We start from the raw sequence: 14,396 nt of genomic DNA, 5'->3' as shown, positions 1-14,396 counted from the left end.
AGTTTTTTGACTCAAGAGTTGAATTTAGCAGAGAAGGGAGGGCATAATTACACAAATCTATTATTTTGAGAGTAGTGTTAATACCATGATGATCTGGAGGCTTTTTATTACTCAGTAAGGAATATAATATACCTGTGCCTCTTTACACTGTTCAGGACCCAGAAGACGATGCCACAGCAGAATTGTAACAACTACTCTGTCCCTTCTACCCACTCTCCAGAGAAATCAATAAGCGGTTTGGTATCTTACTGCCTAGCAAGCAGAGACTCTGCAGTCTGCCACTCCTGCTTTTTCCTACTGTTAATCTCATGCACTGTCTGAAACTTCATCCTAGCTGGTAACTAAGACCAAAAAGTATTCCAGGCTGAGGGTTCAAACTCTGGCACAAGAAAGCAGTTGATTTGCAAACACTCTGGAACTCAATGGCACAGACCCACATTTCTGCCTGTAAAAGAAACAGTTGTGCAAAGTGGCTCACTCTGCTGTGTCTGCCTCAGTTTCCTCATCTAGGAATGAAAACCAAACTCTAGAAACTCCCCCAAGTGAAGCAGCCCTCTACCATCACCACCCCAGAATTTAAATACTCGGCAGTGATGACAGTTTATCAGCTTGGATTTGTGGATGTCCCTTATTCTGGTTCAGTTCCAAGAGCACAAGACTGGGATGCACAGAAGGGTAGCTCGCCCTACCAGATAAAAAGACAATTACTCCTTTATTTCACAAACTTTGCAATTAATTTTGAGAATCTTCACAACTCTCATATGTAATGGGGCTATCAGTTATTACATAGCAAGACTGCAGTTCTCACGCATCACTTTCTCCTCCTAATTCCTGTTTCTCTGCATGATGTTAGAAGGTGTTAGGCTGGGTGCCTGCTTACTGCTCAAGTGCAATACAGCTGATAATGATGCCCTCACTTCTGCTAGTAGGAATGCTGGCCACTGGCCCCTGTAACCAGCTCTCTTTTACAGCGTGATGGCAGCGACTGCCAATGCACAGCCAACATAAAGAACTTTCCAGATAACCAGACATTGATCAAGCGCATGATGATTAAATGTGCAGACGTAGCAAATCCGTGTCGCCCCCTGGAGCTGTGTATCGAGTGGGCAGGGAGGATTTCAGAGGAGTATTTTGCACAGGTATGTGTATTTCTATAATTTGACTGTTAAGAAAGCATGCATCAGCCAGTCTGCTGATCCAGACAAGGTCTGCCAGTGTCATCGTTTGAGACTGGGTACCTTCACAAACCATAAAGTTACAGACCTCCAGAGGATAGATAGGTCCAAGAGGTGGACCAGAAAGTGTAATTTTTGTATACTTCATTCCCAGAATGCCTGCATTTAGCCCTTGTAAGGGGACAGCATAAGCTGCCTCTTGCCCTTTTTCCCCTCTCTCTCTCTCCTTCCTGATGCTGCTCCCTTATCCTTGCGATTGCTGGGGAGTGAGGCCTAGAGCAGCCTTGGCAGGGGCTTGGAGGTAGGGCAGGGTGGGGTGTAGGCATTTCAGGCCTGGATCTTTGGCCTGGTTTGGTGGAGATTGGGGAAAGCTTTAGCTTTAATGGGCTTCTGTGTTAAGCCCAGACTATGCATTTTGTGGTTTTTTTATGTTTTTGCACGGCAGCACGTAGTTTATGAACAGCACTTCCATTTAAACTTCCAATAATATTCTGTATTTCTATCCAATCCTGTGTGGAGTTTTCCTGTAACTACTCTGATAGGAGTTAGAGAGCCTGTCTTGCTCCTAAAACCAAGACAGCCAGCATTACCAGACATATGTTTTCTGTCCCCAGTCAGAACTGGCCCCTCGGTTTCATGCAGAGCAATTCACTCCAGTCAAAGTTAGATAGTTCACTTACCATGAAGCCTGCAGCACAAGGAGGTGGAAAAGAGGTTTTACAATTTCAACTTCTCTCTTTGGCCCAGATGAAATTATTTGATTAGTCTTAGTCAATTTGATTGGCTAAAATTCAAGCCCATCACCATTCTAGCTTCTAGTCCCAATACCTTCCCTGAAGAAGAGCACAGAGACATGTGGCTGCTGAAGCCCTCAACTGAATCATCAGGATGGACTTTTCTCTTCTAATATGGCTGCTGAACTATTGGCATTGTAGTCAGATGGTGTGGCAGGCCAGTACTGTAGGCCTGTGGGCAGTGTAAATACTTACCCCATGGGATCTCTCCAGACAGTAGAACCTCACCTTCCTTTTGTAATACACAGTTTTTCTAATGCAAATGCACCAGCTTCCTGAAAGCAAAACCGAGTTCTTCATTTGAACAATGGAGAGATTCTTAGCTTTTATTTGTCACTAGTGGTGTGGAAATCAGCAGCTATTAGTGGGAAGACATAAGAGCATGTATGGCTACCACCCAAATTGGGATCATACATGTGATACTTGTTACTGAAAAAAACTGTAGTTAGTGCCAGGGACATGCCTGAATTTCATTTTAATCACAGTGAACAAATTGGGTCACTTCACAGAATCACAGAATGATAGAGGTTGAAAGGGAGTTCCAGAGATCATCAAGTCCAACTGCCCTGACAAAGCAGGATCACTTAGGGCAGGCCACACAGGAATGCATCCAGGTGGGTTTTGAGTCTCCAGAGAAGTAGACTCCAAAGCCTCTGGGCAGCCTTTTCCAGTGCTCCGTCACCCTCACCATAAAGAAGAGTCCCCTCCCGTGGAGGCGGAACCCCCTGTGTTCTAGCTAGCACCCATTGTTCATTGTCCTGTCACTGGGCATCACTGAAAAGAGACCATTGCCTTCATCTTGACACCCACCCCTCAGATATTTATAGACATTGATCAGATCCCCTCTCAGCCTTCTCAAGAGTAAACAGCCCCAGTTCTCTCAGTCTTTCTTCACAGGAGAGATGTTCAATTCCCTCTTCCTAGGTAAGATCAAGGATCATTTAGTAGTCAAGGTATCATGAGCTAGTTTTAAATTGCCAGTCTTAGGCACTAGCCTACTTGCAGCAATGTGAGGTGCTGAGAAGTGTTCTGCCTTTCATTCTCCTTATTTGAAGACCTGGGCGATTGCTCTGCTGCCAGTTCCAGCATTAGGTGCTGCCTATAATACTTAAAATATTTGGGTTTTTTAAATTACGTTCTAAGACTGTTAAGGTGATTGACTCCCCCACCATACTGTGTGAAACAAAACCAGCCCTCTTCTAGGTGTGGACACAATTAAGGGGCGTAACCTTATGTCTAGCCATCTTAGAAACCAATGCAAGCAGAGAAAGAAGCAACATCCCTCTTACTTAAAAGAAAAATGGTTTGAAACAGTCACTAGAGGGAAAAAAAGGAGAACTCAACTTGTCCTCTGCTAAAGGACTCTGCAACCCTATTTTCCATTTTTAGCTTGTGTGTCCTGAACACCAGATGAGAGTGTTCTGCCGTGTCAGCAGCAAAAGCAATCACAAACTACAGGAATAAAAAGGTACTTGTGAACAGTAAGAGATGTTGATTTCAGTCTCTGTTACAGATAAAGAAAACACATGAAATTAAGGCTGTTCACCTCAGGGGTTCTCAGGTTTGTCTCAAGTCTGCTACTGCAGTTCACAGAATGGGTTGGGTTGGAAGGGGCTTTCTAAGCCCTCAGCCTACTCCAGGATGGAAGCCAGTAAAGCTCTAGGGGCTAACTGGAGTTTTGTTTTCTTAGACTGATGAAGAGAAGAGACAGGGTCTGCCTGTTGTAATGCCAGTATTCGACAGAAACACCTGCAGCATCCCCAAGTCTCAAATCTCCTTCATTGATTATTTTGTAACAGATATGTTTGATGCATGGGATGGTAAGTATTTCAGCTTTTCTCTTCCTTGTTCTGAAGCAGAAATAATCTCAAGATGGTCCTGAGTCCATTTTTTTTCAAGGACTGTGACCCTGTATAAGCATTACAGCACCGGATTCTAAGCAAAGCTCCTGCTGAAGCCTGTTTCACTGCACACAACACCAGCTTTATGAAAGTTGAGCACTAACCAGACAGTCTGTGCAAAGAAGAGGAACACCTTAAAACTAAGCTTTTTTTATTCAAGTTATTTTTTTCTCTTAACAATGTATTCCATCTGAGCAGCAGAAACAGTGGTTGCATGCTAGCATTATTTAACTCATCAGACTTTAAGAAAGGGATTTGCTTGAAGATAAAGAAAAATGGTTCCCCTTTCAGCTGTAGCTTACAGCTGAAGGAACAAGAATAGAATGCCAATAGCAGACAGGGTTGGGCTGTTCTTCTGCCCACTCTGTATACACAGTACAACTGTTTCTCCTGTTCATTTCAGCATTTGCACATCTGCCTGTTTTGATGCAGCACTTGGCTAACAACTATAAACACTGGAAAACACTGGATGAGTTGAAGTGCAAGAGTCTGAGGCTCCCATCAGAAAACAACAACTGACACTAAGGCAAGAACAAGAGACCACACTTGATCTACCAGTTTCACTGTGAATCACTAACTGACTTTGCTGCAAGAGGGATTTCCTTTCCAGTGAAATTAATACTGCGTGGCAAGTATCACTTTTAAGCTTCTTGAATCCTACAGAAAAATGTTTTCTAACATAATTTACAGATGAGTGTTGTCTTTGGAAATAATATTTTGTGGCAGAAAATGTACTTCTGAAACTAATTTAATACTGAATATTGTATTTATTGAATCTTGTAATTGATACAACTGTGTTTACTAACATTCCACACAACTGTTTCTCAGAGGGCTAATCTAGTCACCAGTAGAGTAAGAGTAGTTTGACAAATTAGGCTAAAACTTCCCACTTCTCTAGCAGAGATTTGCTCCAATCTTCTTGATGTGCTCCAAATCATAGAACACGCACAGTAGAACAAGTGACCCTCAATAAATTTGGGTTAGTAAAACCCAAACCCTATACCATTTAAAACAACCTCCTTCTTACGGAGACTGTCTCTGATAGCACCACCTGTTCTGTCCATAAAAAAGCCTTGGTAGGAGTCAAATTCCCTTAGAACTGGTCATATAATGGAGGAAAGTATGTTCTGTATGTGGCGCCATCCACACATTTCTCTGCCATTTTAGAGATGTTAACCATGCAGTGTTTCATCAGCTTTAAAAAACACCACCATAGTGGCACTTGGTCAAGACCCTTTTTTATACAGTGGTGATTGTACAGTGGTGTGGTGATCCATTTTGTTAAACTGATCTAAATTTTATGATGGGTCTCTATATTGTGCTACTTAATATATAAGATGAATCTGACACTTAAAAAAAAACCCTGAGGTTTCCAGGTTATAATTTGTAACAACATTGCAATTTGTACTTCCTTTTCCCTCCTAACAAAATGCTGGTTTGTTTTGGGATGTGAAAAGTACTTCAAAAGATGTAAATAAGCTAGAAATCAAGCATAGTTTTTCATTAATTTTAAGATACTAAATTTATGCTAAAGCTTCCAAAGCACAAATGTGTATTTTTGTACATCTCATTTTAATCACATGCAGAACGTGAACGCAAGTTCAAATTTTAGACTATTCTCAGACTACTCAGTTCATAAATACTGGCAGAACCGCTGATTTTTAACGTTGTACACTCCAGGCTGCAGGCAAGAGCATCAAAGCTGTGGCTACAGGTGAAGATGCAGCCCACCACTCATTAAAAGGAAAGGTCTTGAGGCATACTCTTCTCTTCCCCCCTATGATGTACCAAGGATTGAACCCAGTAAAGGGAAGAAAGCAAAACAGAAAACAGAGTTTAAATTGCTGTGGAAGAAAACTGACAATGATTGTTGTTTACTGCAAGTAGCTTACATACTGTGCCAACCTTTTTTGTATGTTTTATACCAAATCCTGTAACAAAAGGAAATGTTCGTAAAATGCGTGTGCAGAGAAATGTACATAAGCTCTATTTTTGTTAGAATTGTAATGGCTGTGTATTAAAATAGTGCATTGTCTATATTTGAAGAATGGTGTTCCTGGTGAAGCACTTTTGTTCTTTCTTACTATCTATTGCAACATTCTTAAATGAATTTGTATTCAGAGAAGTTGAACCTCTTGTTTTTTACACAGTAAACTGTTTGCTTTATCATTCCTTTATTTAGAACGAGTGCACTCAGTGATTGTACACTAATTATTATGATGACTGAACACTCACTGCAGCTTGCATTAGAGAGAAGAATTTCAAAGCTCTGTCATCTTAATTTGTTAAACAGAGCAACACCATAAGACTGCATCTGTGTAAAACATTTCAGTTTGTTACTTTTGTCACACTTCTGTCACAAGGAAGAAACAGTGAATGGTGGAAGGAACCTAAGAAATAAAGTTCAGCCTCAGTTCTGGTTCACAAGTTAAGGCATTCATGTCAAATCAGAATATTTGTTGCAAGATGCTGTGCTTTCTCCCACAGCTTGAGACTAAGTCAAAAAAGCAGTTGGTGTGGAGATACTTCCTCTTTAAGAGCAAAAGAATTCAGAACACATCAATCACCATCTGCCAGCTGGCTAGCTCTCCTAGACTCTGACCTGTCCAGCTCCTTATTTCACGCTACTGTCAGTGCCAATACGCAACAGAGTGCCTCAGACTTGCATGAGTAGGTCTGATAAAGGTACTTACTTTCAGGATGTGAACATCAGGAATGCTCTGTTACTGTGAGGAGGAAGAAAGAAATTTGAGAGGACCCAAGGTGGAAGCAACATTTATGATGTGGTCACTCCAATTCTGTATTTCCCAACAGCAAGGGACAAACTCTTATATAACAGGAGTGGGATTGCAATAGCTCTGCCGTGTTTGCTGTCATGCTCGAAGTTTATTTGTAAGACAAGGAACTAAATTTAATATTTTAAAATCTTTAAAGAAAGAGACCACTGGGAGATTTATTATGAGTGAGGTGTATCTGAGAACAATGGCACTTTCGATAGATATAATTATTTATACATGTATGTAGGACTATTTAAGCCTGAATTACATCCTTGTAAAATCCACAGTGCATTTTGTGACTAGAACTGTTCAGGTAAATAGGCCTTTTTCTTTACCAAATATTCACTTTAAACCAGGCACATATAAATTGAATAGTTGTTGTCATGCTGTAGGAAGAAGAGGTTGTAAAAATACGATGTTCCTTCTCTCTATAACTGATGATAGCAGTAGTCTCCCCCAAAAACTGAAGTTTTATAAACTGTTGCTGTAGAGTTACAGTATTCATGTGCGAACACATCCTTTGTATACAAATGAACAGCAATTTCTCAACTGAAACAAGGAAAAAAAAGAGACAAAGAGCTCCCCCAAAGAGATCAGGTTTTGGTGTAGCCAAAAACATAGCACTTGCTGATGAAGACATGCTGAAACAATTCAGACTGACAGGCAGAAAGGCTTAACATGCCTTCTTCCCCTAGGTTTAATACCATGCACCCAAAGGATGTTATCATCAGCTGTAATCCAAACACCTTTCCTATGCTGTTCTACAGAATATCCACCCTTAGCAAAGAACATGCAGCTCAAGATCTAACACTGATTTAACCATCCTGAATTGAAGTGAGAGGGAAATTTAATTATTTTTCTCTTTTGTTTTTGAAATATATCACTCTGAGATCAAAATTTTACTGTCCCTCTGCCCTGCCTTCCAGGGAAGATTATGGTCAATCTAGAGAGGGAAAGCTTGGGTCTTGGATGCAAAAGGAAAGGCAAGTGCCTACAGGGGCTCAGGGAAACAAGTCTAAAAGGCTCCTTTGGGGTACCCTAGGAAGCTGAAGCTTCCTCCTTTTTCTTCTGTTCTTGTAACGATCTGCATAGCCCTTCCTTTTAATCACATTTATTGCAGCCACCGGACCTTAAGCCTCGAATGACAGGTCTGTAGTTTCCTATACTGAAAACAGTTCTTACTGGTTCAAAGGCAAGAGATGGCAGTGAAAAGTTGCATGTTTCCATATTGGATCATCTGAGTATACCTGAGGACAGGACTACGTTTTTCTACATGGCTTTGTCATGGGTTTAGCCAATCAAATCTGCTAGCGAGTATTCAATACCATGCTGATGTCATGCCAGCTTTAAAATGAAATTGCTGGCTGGAGCAAAGTATCATGGGGCTTGAAGTTCATATTATAACATGAGAGGCTTCCTGTCCTGGTCACTGTTTCTGGTTTCTATTTGTGGGGTGTTCGTCTTTTCCATGTGGCTGACTGCAGGCTTGGGGGTGGCTGTTTCATCCCTGCCTTCTGCTGCTTCTGCTTTTGCCTTTCTGTAAAACAGGCTAAGGTATATTGTATTATTTTCATTAACATTCTTATCTCAGCCACAGGGCTTTGTATTACTTTCCCTCCTGATCTTTGTGTTGGGGACTTGCTTGTTAGGCAGACTGTGGGAAACCAGTACAATGCATTTTGGCACCCAGTGTGCAGCACAAAAAAGGCTGAGGTAACAAGAACCTAATAATGAGAAGATTCGATTAATGCTTGTTAAAAGAATTTTGTATACTTTTTTTTTCTTAGTATGTCCACCATGTTGATACATCAACATGGTTGATAAATCGGAAGAGCTCAAGTTATGTTCTCCTCTATCCCTCTAATAACAGCAATGGACAAGGGAACATTTAGGAAGAGCCAACTCATCAATTCATGTCTCCAGGACTGGTGTCATCAATAGAGGTTTGGATTCTACAACCATGGCTCGGTTTACAAGGCACCAGAGCTGCAAACAACTAATGGGATGCACTTGTCCCAGAGGGGGAAAAGGATCCTGGGGCAGGAATTGGAATGGCTCATTGATAGGGCTTTGAAGTAGATTTGAAGGGGGAAGAGATTAATAGTCTCCTGCTGGCTGGTGACAAACAGTGGGGCAGCTCACCAGAGGCAGAGGGATGGAGAACTAGTGAGGGCTCTCAACTTGCTGCCCTGAGGCAAGCCACCGATGATGCACCAGGACACTCTGTGGAAATCAAGGGGAATTGGCTCAAGAGGAGGACAGGGCCAGCCCAGGTGAAGTGCCTCTATGCAAATGCACACAGCTTGGGCAACAAACAGGATGAATTAAGGGGCACTGTGCTGCTGGGATGTCATGACAGAGTGGCTATTACTCAAACTTGGTGGGATGATTTCCATGACTGGAATGTAGGGAGATGGGTACAAGCTCTTTAGGAAGGATAGGCAGGGAAGGAGAGGAGGAGGTGTTGCCCTCTACATCAGTGACCAGCTGGAATCAGTGGAGCTCCACCTGGGGAAGGATGATGAGCTGGTTGAGAGTGTATGGGTTAAAGTTAAAGGCAAGATAGGGGAGGGTGATGTTACTGTAGGGGTCTGCTACAGGCCACCCAACCAGCAGAACCAAGCAGATGAGGCCCTCCAGAGGCAAATAGAAGCAGTTTCCAGGTCACAAGCCCTGGTCCTCATGGGAGATTTCAACCACCCTGACATCTGCTGGAGGGACAACACAGCAAGGCACCAGGAATCCAGGATGTTCCTGGATTGCATAGATGACAACTTCCTCCTCTAAATGGTAGAGGAACCAACAAGAAAAGGTGCTATGGTGGACCTTGTTCTCACCAACAGGGAATGGCTGGTGACCATTGTGAGGCTCAGGGACAGCCCTGGCTGCAGTGATCATGAAGTGGTTGAACTTAAGATCCTCAGAGCAACCAGGAGGACACATTCTAAGCTTACGACCCTGGACTTTAGGCATTCAGACTTTGATCACTTCAGGGATCTGCTGGCCAAAGTGTCGTGGGACAAAGCCCTAGAGGGAAGAGGGGCCCAGGACAGCTGGTCAGTGTTCAAGGACCACCTCCTCTGTGTCCACGAGCAATGTATACCAACAAAGAGGAAAGCAGGGAAGAATGCTAGGAGGCCTGCCTGGAAGAGCAAGGAGCTCCTGGGCATGCTATCACTTAAAGGGAAACTCTACAAGGAGTGGAGGAAAGGACAGCTGGAATGGGAGGCATATAAGGAAGCTGCTCAAGCAGCAAGAGACCTGGTTAGGAAAGCCAAAGCACAGTTTGAATTGAATCTAGAGAGGGAGGTTAAAGGAAACACTAACAATTTCTACAGGTGTATTAATGGAAAAAAGAAGCCTAGGGAAGGTGTAGGCCCCCTCAGAAAGGAAACAGGTGAAATGGTCACAAGTGACATGGAAAAGGCTGAGGTTCTCAATGACTTCTTTACCTCAGTCTTCACTGCAAAGGCCTACAGCCACACTCCTGGAGTCATGGAAGATAACAGCAGGGACTGGGAGGAAGAACTGCCCATCATAAGTGAAGATCAGGTTCATGAGCACCTGAAGAACCTGAAGTACCTCATGGGTACTGAGAGAACTGGCAGATGACGTTCCTAAACCCCTCTCTATTATATTCCAAAAGTCATGGCAGCCTGAGGAAGTCCCCACTGACTGGAAAAGGGGAAACATAACTCCCATTTACAAAAAAGGTAAGAACTACAGGCCAGTCAGTCTCACCATCATGAAAGCAGATCCTCCTGGAGGCACTACTGAGACAGAACAATAATGAAGAGGTGACTGGGTACAGTCAGCATGGCTTCACCAAGGGCAAATCCTGCCTGACAAACCTGGTGGCCTTCTATGAACAGGTCACATTAGTAGATGAGGAGTGAGCAAGTGATGTCATTTACCTGGACTTGAGCAAGGCCTTCGACGCTGTCCCACACCACATCCTGGTCTCCAAGCTGGTAAAAGCAGAGTCCCTCAGGGCTCAGTCCTGGGACCAGTCTTATTCAATATCTTTGTCAGTGACATGGACAGTGACATTGAGTGCACCCTCAGCAAGTTTGATGATTACACCAAGCTGTGTGGTGCAGCAGACACCCTGGAGGGAAGGGATGGCATCCAGAGGGACCTTGACAGGCTGGAGAGCTGGGCACAAGCCAACCTCATGAGGTTCAACAAGACCAAGTACACGGTCCTGCAGCTGCATCTTGGTTGAGGCAATCCCCAGCACAAATCCAGGCTGGGCACTGACTGGCTGGAAAGCAGCCCTGAGGAGAGGGACTTCGGGGTGCTGGTGGATGAGAAGCTCAGCATGAGCTGTCAGTGTGCACTTGCAGCCCAGAAAGCCAACCAGATCCTGGACTGCATCAAGAGAAGTGTGGCCAGCAGGTCAGGGGAGGTGATTCTTCCCCTCTGCTCAGCTCTGGTGAGAGCCCACCTGGAGTACTGCATCCAGTTCTGCAGCCCCTATTACAGGTGGGATATGGACATGCTGGAAGGTGTCCAGAGAAGGGCCACCAGGATGATCAGAGGGCTGGAGCACCTCTCCTGTGAGGACAGACTGAAAGAGTTGGGGCTGTTCAGTCTGGAGAAGAGAAGGCTCCCAGGTGACCTTATTGTGGCCTTCCAGTATCTGAAGGGGGCTACAAGAAAGCTGGGGAGGGACTTTTTAGGCTATCAGGTAGTGATAGGACTAGGGGGAATGGAATAAAGCTGGAAGTGGGGAGATTCAGGCTGGACGTGAGGAAGAAGTTCTTCCCCATGAGAGTGGTGAGAGCCTGGAATGGGTTGTCCAGGGAGGTGGTTGGGGCCCCATCCCTGGAGGTGTTTGCAGCCAGGCTGGATGAGGCTCTGGCCAGCCTGATCTAGTGTGAGGTGTCCCTGCCCATGGCAGGGGGGTTGGAGCTAGATGATCCTTGTGGTCCCTTCCAACCCTGACTGATTCTATGATTCTACGATTTGTTTTCCCAGCCAGGGCGCTGGGGCTTAGCCCTGGTTACTTTACATAAAACCTTATGCACTTCTTCTCAATGTGCTCTCTGTGGTGGTGCCTGATTAGCTCACAGGCACAGATTAATGCTATGATATGGCTGCACTGGGCAGTGTCATTTTAGGATCTGGTTATTCCATCAGCCACTTGGTGTAGATGTAGTATCACCCAATTGATGGGCCAGGTTTTGTTCAGAATGATGCAGCTCTTTCCCAAGAATACCACCTGTAGACCTGCCCTAAGGCTGGATGCTTGTGAGTGGCAGGGTGTGGGGAAGAATATGGGGACGTGCATAGGACAGTGGTTACCACTGATTTCTCAGAATTTCACCCCTTAACAAGTGCAAAATCCTGACAACCTGGTAAAATGATTGGAAAAGGCCTGTTGTCTGCCTGGAAGTTCCTGAGAAACAGAAATAATTGTGATGTGTTGGGACCTGGCCCATGCCTATCAAGGTCTTCTCATCACTATTCAGTGCACTCAGGGGCAAGAAAAGGTCTCTGGACTTAACGGCAGACCAGCCAGCACCATGGACACTCAGACCCCAACAGCAGGCATAGCAGAGAACCAGCCTGTGTCAGTATCGGTCACCCCTGTGCAGAAAAAGAAACAAAGAAAGCAGTTTGGCAAAGGATGAGGGTGAATTACAGTTATCATGGGAACAAGAGGAAAAGCCAGAGGTGGTCACTTGGTCTGTATCCCTACCCTTGAAAGATGACCACAGATAAACAGTGGATGAAATAACTAGCAGGGCCTGGCAATACAAAGATAGCTCTCTTCCTCTGTACAGGCCTGTGTTTCAGTTGGGGAGAAACTGTCTCAGGAGGTCCATCAACTCAAGAAGATCACGTCCTATTCCCAGCCATGAGAAGCAGGCACTTCCCTGTGCAAGGGAGAGAATCTGGGAGGTACACACTGTGGTATACCCTATGGTTTCACTGATGTAACCATGGGGAGGACATGAGGAAGTGGGATGGAAAACCCACTTCAGTCCTAGCTGCATGAGTACGTGGATTACAAGGAAATTTTCTTTGGCAGAATGCTGCCCCAGTTTACATTGGAAAATCGCCTCCAAAACATGACAAGCTGGTACAGCTCCTGATCCTCCTGAAGGGACTTTCCAAGCACCTTCAGAGGCACAAGTAATTCTGGTCAGAATTAGAGGAACCCTGCCTCCAACCACATGGAAGAGAGAGACAGCTGGGTTTATTGGACTGAATGGACCTGATGGCTTGGCAAACTGAACCCACAAAAGTATAAAGCTTTAGTAGTTACAGGTGCACAGTACAGTCTGGTGCCATGAAACTACAAGAGGATGGAACCCATCTGCATTTCTGGCGTGACAGGAGGATCCCAACAGCTGGATGTGTTGGAAGCAGAGCACCAGAATGCAGGCCATGGTTTGCTTTCACTTAGAGGGGTGGAAGGAGTCACTAGAATCAACTGCCTCAAGGATGGAAACAACAGCCCCATGCTTTGGACTCATGGAGCAATCCAGATTGTATGGGAACAGAGTGGAAGTCCAGGACATCTGCAGTAAGAAGCCTGTTGTGTACTGTTATGGAGGGTGATTAGGGATGGAGGATGACAGTTATTAATTATGAATTATGAAATGTGAATTATGAAAATTATTATTAAAATTATGAATAACTATTAATCACTGTATATATAATGATTTGAATGCACAGTTGTAATAATATAGTCCATAACTGGTTCAGTATATACAATTATACCCAATTATAATATTTACAGAATCAATTTCTAATTAAGGGAACAAAAGGTGCAGTTCCGCCGCTTGTCCACTAAATGGAGACTCAACAAGACGCTTTGTGGCTTGCTAACTATGTACAGAGATATTTATAATGTTATCAAGAGACAAGTTAAGCTGGAAATATCACACGGCTACGTGCGGGCACTTTGAATAGAATGTTACTGAATGTTGCACACATGGAAAGATACACTCTTTCTTTCTTTGTAGCGTGGCAAGTTGCCGGGTTACGCTGGCTGCTTGCGGCTTGTCTGCCCTCAGGCTGCTCCCATCCAGGTGGTACCCTTCTTTCTCCTCCCGCCTCCGCGGGTGGGGTCAAGGCTTGCTTTCTCCTCCTGCGGTCACGGGGAGGTGATGGTTCCCGGTAGGCGGGGCCGGTCATCTCCGATGTCGGAGATGGGTTTCGGTGGAGCGGTGCAGTGACGCAATGCTTCCCCCTCGGCTCGAGCTGAGAATGCCGAATATTGGTGACTGCTTTCAGTTAGGTTACAATGCAGTCTTGGGCTTTGACTTCAATGGAGAGGCTATCTTTGCGCTCTCTCTCAGGGAAATCCCGGATGCTTTGCTCAGATGGCACAGAGCTGCGGAGCAGCTATGGCTCCTTTTCTCTCCCGCAGACAGCGGGGGTTACGCAAGATGCATTTCTGCTTTTGGCTGCTTAATTAGCTTGCAGCAGATCTGGACTGCCAGGCTTGGGCTAGTCTTTCTGCTTCTGGGCTAGAGCTTACCCTAGGGCTGTTTTCCTCAGTCCTCTCGACTGGGCTTACAACACTGGTATCTGAATCAGCAAAGGGATCATCCTGTTTGCTGGTTCCTCAAGCAGCTCGGTGAGCTGGCTTCTGTCCGTATGCAGAGGCCTCTAGTACGCTTGCATGTGGGAGTGAGAAGACTTAGGGGTTACGAGCTTCTGTGGCTCAGTCAAAGCGAGAGAAAGCAAAAGGAGAGAGCAAAGTAGTAAACAAATGGAGTAATACTTATAGAT

General features: G+C 44.6%; 1 protein-coding gene across 1 annotated transcript in view; it reads left to right on the top strand.

The window, feature by feature from the left end:
- Positions 1–4,389, top strand: part of PDE8B (phosphodiesterase 8B) — a 96,025-nt gene extending 91,636 nt beyond the window's left edge. Inside the window, exons 20-22 of the mRNA XM_054398232.1 lie at positions 972–1,139; positions 3,660–3,789; positions 4,274–4,389. Of these exons, the coding sequence (XP_054254207.1) occupies positions 972–1,139; positions 3,660–3,789; positions 4,274–4,389 (414 nt within the window). The remainder of the gene's footprint in view (positions 1–971; positions 1,140–3,659; positions 3,790–4,273) is intronic.
- Positions 4,390–14,396: the final 10,007 nt, after the last annotated feature.

This window comes from Indicator indicator, chromosome Z (genome assembly GCF_027791375.1).
Source record: "Indicator indicator isolate 239-I01 chromosome Z, UM_Iind_1.1, whole genome shotgun sequence".
Lineage (NCBI taxonomy): Eukaryota > Metazoa > Chordata > Aves > Piciformes > Indicatoridae > Indicator > Indicator indicator.
This window is presented reverse-complemented; position numbering and strand designations above follow the sequence as displayed.